Source organism: Numida meleagris, chromosome 6 (genome assembly GCF_002078875.1).
Source record: "Numida meleagris isolate 19003 breed g44 Domestic line chromosome 6, NumMel1.0, whole genome shotgun sequence".
NCBI lineage: Eukaryota > Metazoa > Chordata > Aves > Galliformes > Numididae > Numida > Numida meleagris.
In genome coordinates this window covers 31098193-31118936 of record NC_034414.1, presented here as the reverse complement: position 1 = coordinate 31118936, position 20744 = coordinate 31098193, and the positions used below count along the sequence as shown (strand labels likewise).

Below are 20744 nucleotides of genomic sequence, written 5' to 3'. Positions count from 1 at the left end.
GCCGGAGCAACCTTAAATTTGTCTCTCCTGATCAATGTTTCTATGAACCGCTCTTTTTTACAGAACCAGCATCTCATTCAGGGATCATGATGAGCGTTAGTACATACAATAATAGAAACTGTATTGTGGAAAAGCTTTGAGACTTCTGCGTCATGTGTGCTGGAGCAAAAATGTGTATCATGAACAAAGCATGGAACCTCAGGAACTGTATTCCAATAAAGCCATTATAATGCTGAACCGGCAAAATGGATTCTGTACTTGCACAAACTGCAAAGTTCCTGCAAGATGTATCATGAGCCATTCTAGCCAAAGTGTTTCTCAACTGTTAATCAATGATACAACTGATTTTCTAAGCAGCTATCCTGAGATACTGGTATCCAACTTCTAGGTGCGAAGTAAGTTAAAAATGAACTATAATACAAACATAAAAGGGCAAACCTAAGCATTCCAATAAGTTTCTCTGACATATCTTGAATCAGAAGGCTCAAATTAGGCCTCTGTGTATAAAGAGTGATAGCGATATATGCTTATCTGAACACATTTTGTAAGATCAGATTTATACATAGGAAACATTCTGACAATCCATAATGAAGCCATCTATATTCAAACCACATTTTGTTTAAGAAGCAAGGGAGGGTGACTTCCCTTGGTCACTCAGTGACCAATAAGAATAAAACCAAATACTGAATAGGTTGTACTAATTCTAGGATACATACTCCAGTGAAAATTGTCAATTTACAAATAAAAACTTTATCATGACACCAGATCCAAGTCTCTGCAATTTATCTCCTACAAGCAGTTTTCTGCCTTAACTTCCAATCTGCTTCTCTTCCCCTCCAGCTTGCTGGTCTTGCTGTTTCTGCTCATGATTTTTCAGTTTAGCATGAGCGTATATATTTTCAAAATCCAAGTGATAGGGTAACGCTATCAGAAACACTCGTACTACTGAATTTCTAGTGGCTTTTACACTTGCATGACCACATTTTACTTAATTTCTCTTCTCCATAATTGTTTCCTATGTTATAGAGGTCTTCCAAATCTGTCAAAATTAAATGTCTTCACATTCACAGTATGTGCTGTACTTTATTCTCCCTAGCACATACCTCACTCAAGGTGATGGGATAAATTAGTTTTCAGCAACTAAGACAGATGCAGGGTTTTTTATAACACATTTTTCTAGAAGAGTTTCATTTTAACCTTAATTAAGCGAAGTGTTTCATAATGTGTCTAAATTTGAGCATGAGGGCAGTCCTGCTGATTTTTTAAGGCTATAAATTATCTTGTTTATCTCTATACACATTTTAACTATCTAATACCACGCTCTGTAGTAAGTTGTTTAGTAAACGGGGTAATCCTTGAATTAGCATAGCTGCAGTTGACATGGAGTCTAAACAACATCACTTCTTACAGTAAAATTGCATTGATGAAAATAATAGGGTGCCAATCTAAGGTGCGCTGAAAGAAAATGACATAAAGAAAAAAGTCCTCCTGGATATTCAAGTTACCTGACAAAAAAACAGTCACAATGTTAACATATGATTAATGGGAAAAACACCAATTATATCAAGAATATGGTAAACAAACTCAATGGAGGAGGAGAAACAGATTTTTGCTCAAAAGAGGTACTCAGAACACTACCAAGTACTTGTTTATAGATTATGACATGGATACAGGTAGTATAATCAACAAATTTTTAAGATATAAGTAAGCACTGACTGAATTGGAGATATCTTTATTATATAAGTAATTCATGTTCTACCTTAAAGAAAAACAACAGTGCTGAAAAATATTAACAGTTCACGAAATTTCTGTCTTCCCAAATTTAAAACAGGCAAATTGCTCACATTTTTCAAGGTGAACTATGATATATTTAACATATTACTTAATTAGTAATGATTAAATCAGTCAGTCTCCAGAGATAAAAAAAAAAAAAAAAGTGTCCTTTTCAGATAACAGCACGAATAACTAGAAACTAACTTTCCTCCTGGGAAAAAAAATAAATAAATAAATTACAGCACTGCCTATCTCAAGAGGAAGATGAGGAAGTATTGGAAAGAAAATAACACACACCATGCAGAATTATTCCAGACTTCCACCTTGAATGAAGATACAATTGCCAACACGTGCTTCCAAGTAAAGTGAAGCACTTCTTATATAGTCCCTTGCATGGTTGCATGGATGATGTAGAAAGTTATTGTTTTATTGCTCTTATCCTTTGCTCTCATTCCCTAGTCTGCTACTCTACCTTCTCTACTACTGGCCATGCAAATTTATCATTACAGAGTGATTTTTATCCTGTTGACATTTATCTATTTAAGTAAATATATATTTAAAAGATAATCTGGCTGCCATTCTCTAGGAGGCTCAGAACTACCAAAATTGTCATCTTAACATAATTTCAGAAGCTTTCAGTCTGTTCTTTCTCATATTTTTAATGCTTTTCTTGAACTTTGTATTGTCACAGTCACATACTGCAAAAAGGCTCCATGTTAAACACAGAGAATTCCTTCATGAGAACAATGTAGCCAAGAAGATTCATAAAGACACCCAAAACATACACAGTGGTGGAACTATTCATTTCACAGCTGAGCACAAAAGACCAAAACGTTTCAAGTTAAGCAAGAGTAGTATCAATGATTAACCACAAGCTGGGAGACCTTCATCAGTAACAACACATGGAAATGCTGAAAAGCCTGAACAGCTCATTAGGAAAGACTGACTAATAAATCCTGGCTGAACTTGGCTGCTCTTTTAGACTGCAACTCAGTGTCACCAGACAGAAGCATACACGATTTAGAGATTTTCTTTTATTTGTACATGTAGGGACATGAAAATCCAGCGAAGAACGCACAAAGTAATAGCTACATTACATATGCATTTAATCTTGTAAAGGTTAAAAACATCAATCTTCGCATCCTGAAACATTAACAAAAGTTGGCATACTGTCCAGTCCTTCAAGATTGTTTTGTTAAGTACTCCAGCATATCAGAGCTTTCAACACTATTCATCACTGACCCCAACAGTTTAATTGTAGATTTCAAAACATAGTGACTTCTGACAAATTGTGGAGTCCTTATCCCTATGAAAGAATTCACATAGGCACACCTAACACTGGGGGGGGGGGGGAGCATTTTTAAAAATTTCTTTAAGATCTCTACCTATGAGCATCAGAAACTTTTCAATTTTGTTGGTATAGACTATTATTAAAAAAGAGTAGATTTAGAAAAAAAAATCAAATATGTTAAAATGTTTTGATTTGGTGTTAAAAAATCTAACTGCTGCTGTTGCTTCTGAAGTTGGAATTCCACTTGTATATGTAAATAAAAAGTATTTTAAATTGTCAAAATGAAAGTGAAATTATGCACTTCCACAAAAGAGTTTTTTTGATAAGCATTCTGGCACACAGCAGCTTTCAACACTATTCGTCATTGTGTTCCAGAATTAAAGTACAAATTCCAAAATGTAGCAAGGATGAGGAGCATCTTTTGTTATACTCACATTACAAATAATGAGCAATGGAAGCACTCACAAAGGGATGCACACTGACCACGAGGGTAAACAAATCCAAAAGAGAAAAAACAAAGTGCCAGGAAAGGAACTGTGTAGCATAACAGACGTAGAAATAGATCTGTAAAAAGAATGAAGATGTCATCACATAGGCAAAGCTTTATTTCTTCATTCAGTAACTGAGGAAATGTTTCTATGCCTTCATGACCTCAGAACAAAAGAAAGATTAATCATTTTGAAATTATCAGACAATTTTGACTAGTGTTAAGACTTTTCCTTCCATGTTCCATTCTCTGTGAGGCTTTGAGGCCCTGGTCTTTACTCTCAGCTTATGATATGAAATTACTTTTCAAGTTAAGCAAGTTCTGTGAAAAGGAAACTTCCTACTCATTCTACATTTCAGCTCTTGAATCCTTTGCAAAAATGCAAAGTTACTAGGGAGATCCCAAAGGTCACTATGAAAACCCCATGCTAGATTCTACAAATGAGGCCAGCCCAGGCTTTCATGATGTCATGGGCAGCTACACGCCAGCTGCTTCACTGCTGACTACATTTTAGGTGTCAGTAATACCATTCTTGCTGTCTTAGTTGCAACTACAAGTATTTCTTTCTAAACTGAATATATATTTTATTATTATATATCTATCACATATATTACTGTATTATTATGTATTACTATATGTTTTATATATATTATATATAAATTTACACATCTATGGTTTTTCTTTTTTATCAAACACAGATTATTATTTATGTGTATATATAATTTTATGTATGAAATATAGCCCTGCAATATGCATAATACTTATATTTTCTTATTTAACAATTATAACTGCTTTTATAATAATACTTTTATAAAAAGGTGTGACTTACAACTAAAGACACTGACGTTCTGTGTATTTTACGATGCAAAAGATGTAGTGAGTTGGTGGAAATGTAATAAACTGTATGACAGAGAAGATTAATGCATGGGGTACAGAGTTAAAGGAGAGCATAAAGACTGATTCCATCATCGAAAAGCAATATTAAATTTGCGTGTAACTGAAGAGGACTTTTTGGTACCGTTGTGCTAAAAGGGAGAAGGAGAAAAGTATTAACTTTTTCCCACACATTTTATAAGAAGTACACTGTGTCCTTACATTGGATTAACTGTTAGTATAACCGAAATATAACCTACAGTTAGTTAATATAACTGAAATATTACCTACATGTTATTTCCTTAATTTTGGAATTCAGCAGTCCCTTCACAATATTTTAATAGTCATTCATTTTCGTCTCCTTAGTTATTAGATACTGTGCACATGGTTCTACAGGACAAAAGACTGTGACGATGACTACTAGCACGTACTGAGCAACTTGGATTTTACTCGTGCAGGGCCTGCTGCGGAAAGGCTCTGCTGCCACCTGGCGACAGCAGCAGGAAATACACCTCAGCAGCAGAGATGAAATGGTCCAAAGCCTTAGAAATGCATCCTTCCGTTTTGGTAAAGAAGACGTGAAAAAATTCCGAAATTCTTTGAGCACACCAACGAGTAAATGTAGTTAAAATTAAATAGGTAAAAACTAAGTATTTATCTCCACTATATTATCCTTTATCTACCTCACATTTATGAGGATGTTTCAATTGAATTATGGACAATGAACTCATTAAGAGGTATCATGAACTATTTTGATTGTTATTCATTGTGCATGATGAAGATTCAAGATTTTAATGTTAATTAATATGCACATTATACGACTAGAACTGATTTCAAGTGTCATCAAAAAAAAAAGGGAAAAGCTTCTGGTTACCATGATAACATAAAGATTGCTCTATAAAATACAGGCTTTATGTCATTCCCCTTCCTTTTTAGTGAGTGTTTTACATCCCTCAGGACTGCTGCACTTCCTGTAACTTCATCTGCCTAGAAAAACAGCAGCCCTTTCACACTGGCTGTATGAACAAAGCTCTGGGTTTACTCCAGGTAAACCCACAGAAAGTTTACAGAACACTGCTTAAAGAATAAAAACCATCATGAATTTCCTTCACATAGTCAAGGAAAAATATAACTTACAAAAGAAAAGGGAAAAATAAAAGATTACGCTACGTGTCCTTCAGGACAGTACTATGGGACACTTTCTATTGCTGGTGAACAAACAGATCTCTCACCTGCAAGCCTCTGCATATAGACTTCTTGGGACAGATGATGCATAACTTTCTTTTTTTCCTGACATAGCTGAGGGCTAACTGTTCTAGACAAGGAATATCTATGATAACCATAACTGCTCAAAATCCAGCTCATTCCAAATGAAAGTGCCCCCCACCCCCCCGCCGAGATTAATCAAATCACCAGTGAAGATCCTCTTATAAAACACATGCCTCTTTCAGCTTCTCTATCACTGTACATTTCTTTACCACAGCCCTATAATCTTATTCTTTTAACACCCTCTATACGGCTAAGATTTTTGCATTGTTTGCTTTTACCTTCCAACAGCACTTTAAAAATTTTTGTGAATCTTCTCCAACAGAGAAGAAGTACCTTTCAGACCTCCTGAAGGTTTTTCCAGGCATATTAGGAATAAGAAAGAATAAAGGTCTCACTCCTTATCTTTTATAGAGGTGAGCAACTTTCTTCATAAATACGCAGTATGGAATTTGGATCAGTTTGCAAAAGAACTCATTCTGAGAAATTTCAGTCTGAAGGTTCCTTCAGTGCATGGTACAAAATCACATTTAACTCAAGCATTTCCAACAGCTGGGATATCTATCACCATATTTCTCTGTTACAACTTTAACACATAAAATGCAACAAACTATTACATTAAATCATAATGCAATTCAATTTCTCTGTAAGGTCCCATATGAAGTTTTATAACATAAAGTTCTACACATACAGTAGTATGTAGTAATTCAGGGTTTTTTTTTAATCTTAAAAAAAAAAAAAAAAGATATCTTTATCTTCCTCTAAAAAATGAAAAACCACAAGAATGAGTATAAAATGTGTGGCATTCTACAATGCATTCTTTTTTTACCAGCACAAATGCTGCTAACATAAAGAATGAACAAAAATCATGTCCTCTTGCTGTTATATTTAAGTATTACAGATTGAAGCAATTTCAAGGAAAGGCAAAACATTTTAAATGTCTTACCAAACCTAGGAAAAATTGCTTTGAAATTAAATAGAAAATAATAAAGGCTAATAACAGAGGCGCAGAGAAAGGATTTAGCAGGATGTTTGAACATCACACAGAAGAAAGAGCCTCTCAAAGTGGGCAGGTTATAAAAAAGGGGAAGGCGAAAGAACAGTGAAGATTGAAGCCATTTTTTCAATTAAAAAAATGAAAATAGAAACTGAAGCTTAGAAACAGAACTAACAATTTATAATTTACCAAAGCAACATGACTATGTAAGCAGCATTTGACCCTCAGATTTCCCCACTATAAAAAATGACACGATGCATTAAGGGTTGACATTCTCTTCACATCATGCATAATTTAGTGTTGACTTTCCGTGGACAAAGGACATATGAAGAGTAGAGAAATTCAGTATTTCCACTCCAAACATGTTTTTAGGTTATTATACTGGTACTATATAAAAATTTTCATATGGTATCCTACACGTTCTTGGAAGTAAATAGTTCTAAACGCTTGTACATACAAAAGGGATGCATCTACTGAGGGTCACATTCTAGTATAAGGAATTCATTGCCACAGATATACAGAGAAAGAACTGTTCAGATGGCACAGAATCCAGAAGTCCCGGAACCATGTAATATTATCATTTATTCATCAGCACTATGTATCTTAACCTGAGTACAGACTCTGTTTCGGGAAACCCTTAGAATACGAACTCCTGGAAATAGCATACTAAGGCATCATTTCTCAGCAGTTTAGTCACTATACATCTTTTATGAACCCGATGCCTTACACCAGGCTGGGCTGAGGTCCAAAAATCAAAGAAGTACACTGCTAAGTACAGAGGCAGTGGTAGGAGAAGCAAAGAGGAAGAGACAGTGAAGACATTCAGACTCACCAATAAAAAACAGGTCAAAACCAGAAACACTGTACAGGAAGACAGTACTCAAAGTGTGTATTTCTTATTATAAAATGAAAAATCACCTTTTATCTTAGGAATCATTAGTCTTACAAACAGAACTTTGTGAAAGGTCTCTAGGGACTTCCAATTAAAAAAACTCCAAAACGGGGCTCCAAAAGCCTTGTTTTAATGATGTCTTATACACCAGAAAAAAAAAGTATTATTTTTCTGATCGTTGTGATACAAATCTTGTACAACACTGCCATTACCTAAAAGCTCTTCAAAATGGACCTATAGCCTTTTCTATTGGAACTTGTCTGAGATAAAACAGTGACAGATATCAAAGTAACCACCAAACAAACAGACACAATATAAGTAAAAAATGTGTCAGAAATTGATGCTATGACTCCATTATCCTTCCACCTCATGAACAGCAAATATTTCCATTTTACCTCTTTTCAAGTTATATTTATGTACATGTATAAAAGAGTGAGATTTTATGGTGTACTCATTGCTGGAAGTTACTTCACAATTCCAATTCTCTGGAAATGATCCACTCACAATTTCCTTACTACTAAGCAAGATAACACAGAAACACAGCTAAACATTAAGATATAACGATGCCCTAGGAAAACTCATATAATCCAAGTTAATTTTTTTTTAATATTAAAAGAGTATATTTTCAAAGTTATGAGAAGCAAACAAATTAATCTACTTCTCCTCCAGCTTCTTTAGATGTACACTTATGGAAAACAAAATGTGCAACACCAACATTATTTTAAGGAAAGATGGAATTGGGAAGATCATGTTATGACTAAAATATCTGAATTTTGTGAAAGATGAAGGAAGGAGATAACTCTACAGCAATTAGGTCATGTCAAGCTCCAGTTTTACTGTTACCAGTAGTTGTCTCCTCTGTCTGTACTGCTTCCAGGGTTGCTGGAGAAGCACAAACACATTTTTCTCTCTCACAAAGCCCGTGAATTCTCTGAAACGCCCTCTCAAAAACAATAAATCCCATCTCCATCTATGCACCGTTCTTGTGTGAGAGAGTTACATTATTCTTTGTAAGAGTTATTACTTTAAATGTTTATTGTATATTATTTCTGTATTTACTTCCCATGCCAGCTTGCACTTCCCTGTGCTGAATTTTAACAGATGCTTATTAGGAAAGGGTCCACTTCACTCTAGCAGAACAGAGAGCTTATTGCAGAGCAGTCCTTTCTATGACAGCAGCTGCTACCACCATTCCACCCCACCTTACCCTGTTAGAACACTAACTTCTCCATTTCAAAGGTTTTACACTATTATGTCCTAGCCTTTGTGCAGACACAGATATAAATACTCTGTAATACAGAGCTCTATTAGAACTGATGCAATGATGCTTTAAAATATGTAACAATTCATGAGAGAAGAAAAATGCCATTATTTTTTCTATAAAGTAGGAGTGCTCAACAAATTCATTTTGCGTTATACTGGCATTTAAGTTCCTGCTCTTACAATAAGAGAAAGTGAGTTCTAATATTAAGCACCCTACATTAAGCATTAAACGTTGGCAATTAGACAGTTGGTCAAGTCTACATTTACAGGCATTAATAAAGAAGGCAGAAATACAAAATTCCAGGCAGTATTACAAATGCAATTACTGTGCTTATTTCTCAGGCTAAAACTACTTTCAATCTTACTCTGTATAAAATTGCTTCTACAGAAGTATGTTTTGCTGAGAAAGACCGAGCAGGTAAATGACAGTGCTTTAAAATAAGAAGCAAAGGTAAATGTACTGCACTGTTGAGACAGAAGGAAGAATTTGTCCTCGTGTTATAACAATAATAAGCAAAACTATGAAGGGGAAATAAGTATGTGTATAAATTATAATTAAATTAATTCCGAGTTTACAGTCAACCAAAACCTTTAGAAAGAAAGATTTTTTTAATATTTGATGTATAGTATATGTTGCACTATTTAAAACTGTAAAATGCATAGACAGGGAAAGAGAAAAAAATATTACAAAAGTATACCTTTAATGTTTCAATTTCTTCTTTGTGTTCCCTCTTTAAATGCAAAATGGCAGCTTGATACTCTGTAAAAATAAAAAGTATATTCCATTAGAGTCAGAAACAAACACATCTTCAGCACAGCGTATTTCATATTACACCATGGAGTCCAGAATGCAGATGTAGGTTCTCAAATAAAAGATCTTCTGCAAACGGTGATGGAAAAGAAAATGTCAACATTGTAATTAACATTTTTCTTCTAGGACCACATGACCAGATTTTCAGTGGTTTTACTGAAAACAGAGGATAAAGAAAGGAAGTATTCATGCTGACAGGGAAAGATTGTGTAGAGGTACGTCAGATTGGAATAATGAAAGGAAACAAAAGGTTTAGCTTTGCTAATAATAGCAGAGCTGGTAGGATATTATGACATATACATGCATGCATACACTCACATTCTATAAAAGCATCGATTAAATAAAATGTTTCAAACGGAGCTGTAAATATACAGTCACTAAACACATGTAAATTGGATACAGGACTAATTACACATATGAATAAAGACCTGAAAATGTACTCCACAGGAAAAGATACAAAGAATTCTTCCAAATGAAGGCTGATTACAGAGATTAAGTACCTTGCCAGAAAAACTGCACCATATAGTGAACAACTCTGATATGGTGAAGATATAACACAATCCAAAGAATGAAATTTAAAGCCAGAGAAATTTAAGCGAGCAGTGAAAAACTGGATGATACTGAGCACTGATGATGAGCAAATTGGAGGATGCTGAGCACTGACTGTACAGTTTTAGCGATGGCTGTAAAAATTACCAAATGGATCACTAGAACTCGCATCTCATGCCATGGTTTCCCTCAAACTATATTGTGGCAATATTTGACCAAATGAAGAAAGAGAGAATTTTCATTACAGTTGTGTAATGATTTAAGAAAAGCCTGTCTTCTTTGAGACACTGGCCTAGATGCTACAGTTCTTCTTAACAAGCAACTGGAGTTCATTCTTAGATCATTAAAGCTCTACTTCTATCGGCTTCCAAATCAAAATTCAACTGATGGTATATTTCCAGTTCCCTGGCTGGCTTCTGCATCCTGAACTAAAAAAGGAATCAAAACGTAAATTAAAGAAGGATTGAAAATAGTCCAAGGAGTTTAAAATTTACTGACAATGCTCTCAAACACTATAGGGGTTTGTATGGTGCCTGGAACTGAAGAACCAATTAAAAAGTATTATATCATCAAAGTATCAACTAAAGATTAGATTTTTTTTTTTTTTTTGCATTTTTCTTTTTCTCACATGGACAAAAAAGAAAAGAGAGATAACAGAGTCATCACCCTGAAGTCTGTATGATGAGGAACCTTTTAATGTAAAGACTTTTTTTTTTTTTTTCAAATATTTTGAGAGGCAGGCAAGGTTATATCCAAGCAGCTGAATTTATAAACAAAATCAAAAGGAAAACAGATTGGTATTTTACAAGACACAAAATGAGAAACATAAGTAATTCCAACCAGTAGTAATATCCACCTAAACTCCTCCATCCTCTCTTAATGAGGTTATACTTTGTGCTTTCCAGCACGGGAAAACTGCCTGACTGCAGGCTGAATCATAACCGGTTAGATCTATGGGCCTGTACATTTTCCTCTATTAATTGTCTTGACCGGTTCCTGCGCTCTTTGGACATTCGTTCTGCCTATCCATTCACCTAACCTGGGTTTAAAAAAAGCGTCTGCCCCAAGTTCCCTGAGCAAGCTGTGACCTTTCAAGTACCTCAGCTACTTAAGCACTCAGCTTGCAGGGCATGAACCTAAGGAACATTGTGACTTGAAGTTTAGCTCTTTAAGGTCACATGACGGCCAAAGCAAACAACAGGCTTTGAAAATTCTTCTAACAATTGGTTCTTAGTTTGGCTAACAGAGCTATGCAGATCTACAGATTTATCTTAACAAAAGATCTACTTTCTCTCTGAGATTGCCCAATGCTCAACATTCTTTAGGATTTGGGTATGAACATGTGCCAGCACAGACCCATTCTGGCACCTAAAGCAGATTTTTCACCTCCTGTCTTAAGTTGGCACAAATATTTGTGCAGCCACAAAATGATGGAAGAACCCCAGCAGATTAAACCTAATGTGGTACAAAAACAGCTGAAGAATGTTTTAAAAATGAGTTGTATACGATAGACATTTTGCAAGACACCATCATCTAAAGCTATTTAAGTTCCAAAGTCCCAAAGGCATGTGTTTTTCATTACCCCTCCTAGATGAAAGTTCCAGAACATATTCGAGAGATTGCTTTGTTTAAACTTTGTTATAGAGTAAAATAGAAAGTAGAGATTCTTTTACAGCTTACTTATTCCAAATAAAAGCATACTTAGCAACTACCAGATAATAAGCATTCATAAACCAAATTAATTACTAAAAATACTGTTACTACATAAAAACAAGTGCATCACACATTGACGCACTGTAACAAATTTAAAACATTGTCTATCATGCAATAAACTGACATTCTACAGTATATTTTGTTTCTCTCTACCATTATCGTTTCTTCTGGTTAATAGAAGAAACACTTAACAGAAGCCAGAACCCAGTGGCATACCATTTTCTTTCTTCTCAAGCAAACACTCATTTTTTTTGTGCCAGATATGAATAAGAAATCACAACACAATGATAAAATTGTATAATACAGACTATCTCATATCCATTCCTCTCATGTTTGTTTTCTTTGTGAAGCCACCATAATTTAGTACAATTTTGTACAGACAGTTAACATCTGAGAAAAATAACTTGCATGTGGGGATGGCAATCTGAATCTTTAAGACACTGAAGGATTTACTAGAAAGAATGACTGCACCTATACAGTCCCAAAAATCAGTTTCTGAACATATTGGCAAGAGAATAATTAAGTTTAATTATGTAATTACGTTGTGATGCTGCTTAGAATGGCAAAAACACAACAGCAAAATAAATAATAATGACATATTAATAGAGAGAATTGTATAATGAAGAAAACACAGGATAGACTTTTTCTAGTACCAAGTCCTTAAATTCCATTTAACTCACAAACTAGATTAATATAGACAATCCAGAAATGCTATAAACTTCACATGATCAATGAGTGGTTTGTTTAGGTTACAGAGAAACTATGTTAGAGTTTCAGAAACCTGATCTGGCTCTACGTGTAGTCAGGGTGATTCTAGCACCACCACTGTAACTCATCCAGTCTCATTAGTTAAGATGCATTCTTCTCAGATTGTTCTCAGAACCAGCTAAGACACAACGCTGCAAATGAATTTTGAGACCTCCCACTTCATGGTGCTACAATACTGACCTGGATATAAAGCTAATCATTATAGAAGCACAGAACTGCACAATGGTTAATGTTGGAAGGGACCTCTGGAAGTCACCAAGTCTGATCCCTGCTTCGGCAAAATCACCCAGAGCCAGGACCTTGTCCAGATGACTTTTGTAGATTTCCAAGCATTAAGATTTCACACCCTCTCTGGGCAGCTTGTGACAATGCTCTGCCAACCACACAATGAAAAAGGTGTTTTCTCATGTTCAGACAGAACTCCTGTCCTATCACTGGGCACCACTTAAATAGAGCCTGGCTCCATCTTCTGTATACCTTCAACTACAGATCTAAGCTCTTCTGGCACCACAAGGTGGCTCTTTAATGTATCCCATTTCAGCACACCCCCTGGTTTATATAATGTCAGAATTTTTATATTTTCTGAGGTTTTAAAGTCTTTCATTCTGCTGGATAACAGAAGACTGATGGTATAAACATCCTGTTGTACTTGCCTGGTCTCCAAACAGCCTGCCAGGAAGAAAGTGGCTGTAAAGCATAAATAAGTTAGCTATTCCCAATTCTGACAGTATTCTGAAGGGCTTTTTAAACAAACAAATCAGATACAAATCAGATGGGAAGTGCTCTTCTCCTGAAAAATGACCACAAGCAATTAGGATTTAATTACTGAGGAAACAATGAAAAATGTTAGTCATTCACATAGGATAAACAAGCTCAGAAGTAAATAATCTCACTGCACAAACTCAGTTCCAACCAGCTCTAACTCTTCACTTGCTACTTCTAGTACACTTTACACTTTCCCTCTGTTTTGAGAGGACATCAACACAGGAAAAATATAACAAATTTGGGGCTTTTTATTTCCCCCCTTTTTGGCATACTCTTTAATTATATAACTCGGCGGTTCCTTCAGTAATTTTATAATCCACTGCTGCAAACCATCACAAAACTAGGTGTTTTTTAATAAGATACTGAGATAAAGCAGATGTACACACGACATATAAATATAAATATTTATTATTTATATAATATATTTATATTTTGTTATTTATATTATATATTTATATTTTATACATTTTATATATATAAATATTTATTACCTCTCCTGCTAGTTACAAAAGTATTTTAAATGCCATGATACTGAAAAATGTTTCAATGATAATGAAAGCTAAAGATGATTTTAACAGTGATTTTAACTCAGTTAGTAAAGAAAACATGGCAGTGTGGAGCTTCTACTTTATACGTACGTTACTGGAAAAATAAACCAGTTACTAACTAGAAAAATAGAAATCTTACTGTTAAAATTAACTGTCCATTTTACTTCCATGTTTTGCCACAGAAGTAGCTAAGGCATAAGGTATTTGAAGCAGTCTTGGTAATCACATGGATTTATCAAATAGATGAAAAATTTTCTTGGACTTCATTATCACAAGAATTATAATAATGATAAAATGAAGTCTCCCTCTCCAATCACTATTATTTTTCTACACTTTCATCCTTTACATCTATACATTTTGCATCTAGGGTTCACCATATTTTTTTTTTACATCCAGTAGGCAACACCAATGTTAAATCATGAAGGTACTCTCTGAAGATGGAAGCAGGAAAGAAAGAGATGCCTCTGGCCCAGGTCAAATCACTTTTTCAAGTTCTGAAATCTATTCAGATGACTTTCAGGGAAATTATTATCTCCTAATGAAGGTACCTTAGATTTGTGCAATCAAGTAGATTTTACAGAATAGCTTCACTAAATCATAGTAGGGAAAAAATAGCTGCATAAGAAAAAGACAATGTCTAGTCTGGGGAGACTAGGTTATTGTAGAAAATTAAAGCAGTAGAATGCCGGAAAAATGAGCTGGAGTTCTTATGAGAAGCAGATTCAGTTTCTAGAAGACACTCCAAGAAGAAGGAAACAAAGTCAGTGAGTTAAATAAAACCAAAATAAATCTTATTTTGTCTGAGATTACTCATATTATGTATTTCTAATCTACGTAACCATAGAATCATAGAATGGCTTGAGTTGGAAGGGACCCCAGATTTTTTGTTCCTATGTCTGCACGTCCCAGTAGAGGTAAGCTGAGAAGTGCCAAGCGCAGAGTGGCAGGACTGTGAAGAAGCCTGCATCAAGCAGCAGAGGGTTCTCAGGATACCAGCACTAGCTGTACAGCAAATGACAATTAGATTGTGGAGTTAGCTCTTATGTCCCTTTGGAAACAGTATGGTTACAAAACTCAAACCAGAAACCAGACAGGTCGCAGAAGCTTTGAAGCACACAGGTCTAAATTTCTAAAGCCAAACAGAGAAGTTTAGCTGAGTCTTACTAAAACAAAGACATAAAAACATAGAATGTACTACATATTTTAGCTCACATTAATTTATGAGGAAATTCTTCACTGAAGTAATTTGTAAGAGGACTAGTCATATGTAGATCCCATTTTGACTGTAACCCTGCAATAAAAATCATTAACCTTCATAAAGAACAAAATTGTATCTGCATTCAGCCATGCCAAAAGTCTATTCAGCTTCGTGTCCTGTTTCTGATGGTAATGAAAATGCAGGTGATGTGAAAAGCTAAGTACAGGCAAAAATGTAGCCGTACTTTTCTTGCACAGGCTTCCAGCAACTTGATTTGCAATTCAGAACTTTCCAAACCACAGATGTTGCAAGTGGATTCCTCTCATGAATGTAGATTACCGATTTTAAAATTCAAGTAAGCAGACAACATCCTGCAGCAAAGAATTAATTACAAATTAGGCAAAGACCCTTTTGTTTATTTTGAATCTGCACCTGATAGTTTCATTTGAAGTCTCCAGTGGGTCCACTGGAAGAAAAATGCCAAAGAGACATTTGCTATTTCTTATGATGTTAGAGATCTCCATCATATCAACTTTGACGGATTCTTTTCCAGGTGAAACTAGAACAGCATACAAATCTACATAATTTTTCTTCATAAAGAGCACATTCCGTATTTTTGATCAAACTTACTGTCCTTCTATGAAACTTTTACAGTTCTGAATCTACCATTTCTTATTAAATACAAAATGTGGACATTTATACAACAGCATTAGGATGATCTACATTTTTGTCTTCTATTCTTTTCTTACAATTCCTAGCATTATAGTTTATCCATCACTTTTTCATCACTACTGAGCACTGAAATGACGTTTCTCAAGTTGTATTCCAACATCAAAGTCTTGTTTTTAAAAAATAATGATCAGATCAGAGTTCATTATATATATGAATTTAGAACTCTTTTCTTCCTTAGGATTTCTTTCTTCCTCAAATACACAATGTAAAGTTCTTCATTTTGGATTTCTTTTGCTGTTGTCTCTCAGCCTCAAAATGTTGGGTTTCTTGCCTTTTGCATTCTCAGTTCCTATTCTTCTCTACTCTAACCAATTTCATATCAGCTGCAAGCTTTCCCATCTCACTGCTCATTTTTCCAGTTCACTTATGAATAGATGCAGAGTGTAGAGTTGCAGTCTTGCACCCTCAGCAAGTCTGCATGTGGCACAAATCTGGGAGGAGTGGTTAAGACACACTAAGGGACCTGGACAGGCTGGAGAAATGGGCTGACAGGAACCTCACACAGTTCAGCTAAGGGAGATGCAAAGCTCTGCACCTGCGGAGGAACAACTACAGGCACCTCAGCATGCTAGAGACCACTTACGCTCAAAAATAAAATAAGAATGTTATGTCTTGAAAAATAAATGAGTGGGTTGGTTTATATGTGAAGCTTAATAGTTATTCCTTTCCAATTCTCTTTATAGCTCTAGACTATTAAAATGCATGAAATGAAACTGAACTAGAAATGAATTACTGAGCTCTAAGCTGTTATTCAAATCACTGTAAACTATGTCTGCTTATGTTTACAGCTTAAATCTTCTCTAACGCTTTTTGGGGTAGAGATGAATGGTAAGGAACAAGACAGGGCTTCAAAGTTGTTTGGATTAATTTCTTCAAGCATAACATACACTTACATTGTTATCTGAAAGCTATCATTCCTTCAATCCTCCAAAACTGCCTGTAGTACAGGCTAAATTTAATTTCTGTATGGAAAATCTAGCTCTCATTTCTATATACAATATTTACTTAAATCAGTAAAAATATGGTGCTACAATATTTCTCAACATTTATTAAATCATCTCACCTTTTTTTTTTTCTTAAATTAAGTTACCACTTCATTTTTATATATTTCACAGTGGAAGAGAACATCCCACAAATTCAGACAGAACTCTCCAGCCCAATTGTCAGCTGCAGTCTTTACTTCAAGGATGGTTAGAACGTGCACTGACAGATTATAAAAAGTCCAGGTATTAGGTATGGTAGATTCTCACTAAAACTGGTTATGTTTACCTGAAATTTGCTCACAGAAAACTGAAATGGAAAAAAAAAATAGTAACATGTCAATTCTCTACTGTGATATCCCGATCAGTCTTCAAACTTGAACTCTGTACAATTTGACAACATTGTGGGATGGATCTGAAAGTCAGAGAAGCCAACCTAAGTACCACTCACTGTAGCAGGACACGTGTATCTGAAACCACAGTCCCTTAACCTAGAGTTTTGAAAACAGATCTTTATCTATGCTACAGAACTATGATGCCTTTATTCCATTTTTAGTCTTAAACTCCGGTAGGTACTGCAGACTCTGCCTTTATGATTCATGTTGTATCAAGGAAAGAAACATATCACCTTTACGATAACATAAGAGACCAAAGACTAGACAGAGACGGACAATATTACGCTGTTCAACCCACCTGATGGTCCCTCCTTGTAAAGCTTTAGGTGAGCTAGAGACAAAAGCATAAGTAAGATTGTATTCAAGTTTCACACAGGGCACTTATATTTTTACACTCATTAAATATGTATCCTAGCAGAGAGTCCAGTAAAGTCCTTGCTTTTTATTCATTGTCAGAAGCATACTTCAGTCAGTATAAACAAAAGTAATTTCCATAGCCAATATATGACATATGCCACTGGATTGTAGAAATAAAACACATATATTACTAAAAACAAGCCAAATATAACCTATGCTTCACTATTTTGCAAAGAAAATGCACACTGTAAGAAGCATGTTTTTCCCTAACGCACAGAAAATCAAACATGAAATAAACACTACCTGTTTTGGACAACTATGTAATTCAAGGAAATGCTTAAAATGTGTTCAGACATGTAATCACAAAGAAATTATTTGTATACAAAGCAGCAATAACATTTACCAATACATGCAATACATACTCATTTAAATCTTTGCCATAATAGAGAGTAAACTGCACTGAATGTTAGCATTTCTAAAAGATAAGGTACAAGCATTCACTGGTAAATACAGAGAACCAAATATATAACCTACAATTTTGGGAATAATAGATACACTGCATCACAATGTTCTCGGCTAATTTGAATGGCAATCTTCCTTCTTCAAATCTGTTGCATAAAGCAAATATACTCACTAAAATGCTATTCTATTTGTGTTCAAAACTGCACTGATAATCATAGACCTGTTTGAGTTAGAAGCAACCCGTAAAGATCATCCAGCACAACTCCCAAGTTGTGGAACAGCAAGGAACAGGGACACCCCCAGCTAGATCAGGATGCTCAGAGCCCCATCCCGTCTGACCTTGAGTGACTCTGGGGATGGGGCATCCATCACCTCCCTGGGCAACTTTTTTTTTTTTTTTTTTTTTTTTTTTTTAAAGACCTTTTATGCAAGGAGAAGACCTTCAGAGCCTGACTCAGGGAAGCACACTAAGCTGGCTTCCTGAAAGAAAAAAAAGTCTTCTGCTTTTCCTTAAGATCCCTGAAAAGTCTCTAATGAACTGGATGGAGAATATTCCAAAATTATCTTTTCTTCTTTGATAATAAGGCAACTTACCTACTTTCTCTCAGCTAAAGTAAAAACCTTATGTGATTTTTCACAGAAAATCCTCCATAACTGACCTTTTAAACTGACGCATTATTCCTCAGACTTTACATAAGCAATTCAGGAACCTTCTCTCTCCCATTATCTCAAAACGTCAAGTAGAGAGTAGAAGGTTTAAAGGTAAATGACTCATTCATTTTTGTAAAAACATCTTATTATTAAACACCATAAAGGTAAATATGCACAATAATGTTAACAAACTTTTCAGAAGTAATTAGAGAACAAAAGCTGCAAAACTCAAGTGCAATCTATCTGCCATTAAGAATCAGTTATCTTTTAGTTGAGCTTATTCATTAAGTTTCAGAACAGTGGGGGTTTCCTAGTCTTCTTTCCCTCTTTGGTAACCCTTGGTTCCATCACTTAAAATCTTTAAATGAAGTTCTTGTTTCCTCCTCCACTGCTTTCCCATGCAGCTTCTTGCTCTAACCACCAGGTGCCAGACTGCATCTCCTCACCACAGCAACTCGTTTATTTATTTATTTATTTATTTATTTAAAGTGTATTTAAAACAACGAGTTTCAGCACCCTAAAGATTGTGGTAGATTGTAAATATGGAAGATATGAAGAAGAGATACAGATGGAGAACACATGGAGAATGAACAGTCTTAAACAAGCCATTAGTTAAGAATCCACACCCTGTCTGAATATTAAGATAATGCCTTTACTGCTCCTGAAGACTTAACTGTTAATTTATACTACAGAAAACAAAGTAACTTCACAACAGTTATTCAATCCTTGAGCATAACAGACTGAAACCCACAGAAAAGCAGGCCTCCCAAAGGAAAAAAAAGTAAACCCCTCCTTCTGTTATGTAAACAAAGAAAATAGCTTCTACCCTTTCTGACTGCAAAACAATATAATGCACTCTGAAGTAGTCACCAGAGTAACTATCTACTTGATCACTCCTCTCCTGTCACAGGTGAGGTTACAGCAACAGTCCACTTACTTGATAGCAGAAATTAAGTTTCACTTGTGATTTTTAACCTCCCAAGAAGACAACTTTGGATGTAGTGTGGCTGGAGACAATGAATGTGATTTCTTTCTCAATAAATGTCCTACTGCATATACAGAAAAACAATCTATTTCAGTCTCACATTCGCCAGTGCACTAAGGCAAACAAAGAACACCGTATTAGCAAATACGAGGAACAAATTTATTAAGGCATTTCTTTGATGAGTTACAAACCCTCTCTATCCACTTCATTCAGATCAGAATTAAAATACAAAGCATTTACTCTAGACTGTAGATCTGTAACACCTTCTCAATCACTATACGCTACGTATAGTAAGCATACATTGAGACTACACGTATATTACATATGCAGTAAATCTGTACATTTATTCAAATGTGGGTGGGTTGCAGCTGTAGGCGCATAATACACCCATATACAGAAGCACACAGCTTTCTAGATACACTTTCAGTGACCTATGAATTTAGAGCAGTTGACAGACATTAAAATATGGATATGTAAAAAATTATGAAATGTACATGAGCAGGGGTGGTTGTTTGTTTTGTTCTTTTACAGATAAGAATACTTCTCTGTGATGTAGTAGAGAAGGCAATTTTGGCAAGGATGACATCAGACTTAAATAAAAAGAAAGCCCCAGAGCAACGCTAAATCCAGGTTTGTATATTCAGGAAGCTTCAGTGTGTTCAGATTCAGGGTTTCATCTGGACTAGAATTTACATCACTGTTGTTCATGCTGAGGCAAGTGGAACTGCAGATCATGTGAACAATGAGACTGGAGAATGAGATGTGATACAAGGAAGTGAATTCAATAAAACTTTGAGGCATTTGTTGTATAGGAAGGGCCTGGTATATTTTGAAACAGAACCAAGGAAATAAAATACAAAGTAATTCTTATTGTGCTGCAGACAACTGCTCTTTCATTGTGCTTCAGTTAAGTAACACTAGCCATCTCATAAAATCCTGTGATCGCTCCAGGCCTTTGCAATGTTACATCGGTAGGACCCGCAGCGGT

The 20744-nt window shown here is 35.2% G+C and overlaps 1 protein-coding gene across 1 annotated transcript in view; it reads right to left on the bottom strand.

The window, feature by feature from the left end:
- Positions 1-20744, bottom strand: part of LOC110401113 (formin) — a 128515-nt gene that overhangs the window by 97826 nt on the left and 9945 nt on the right. The window contains exon 3 of the mRNA XM_021401819.1: positions 9541-9602. Within this exon, the coding sequence (XP_021257494.1) occupies positions 9541-9602 (62 nt within the window). The remainder of the gene's footprint in view (positions 1-9540; positions 9603-20744) is intronic.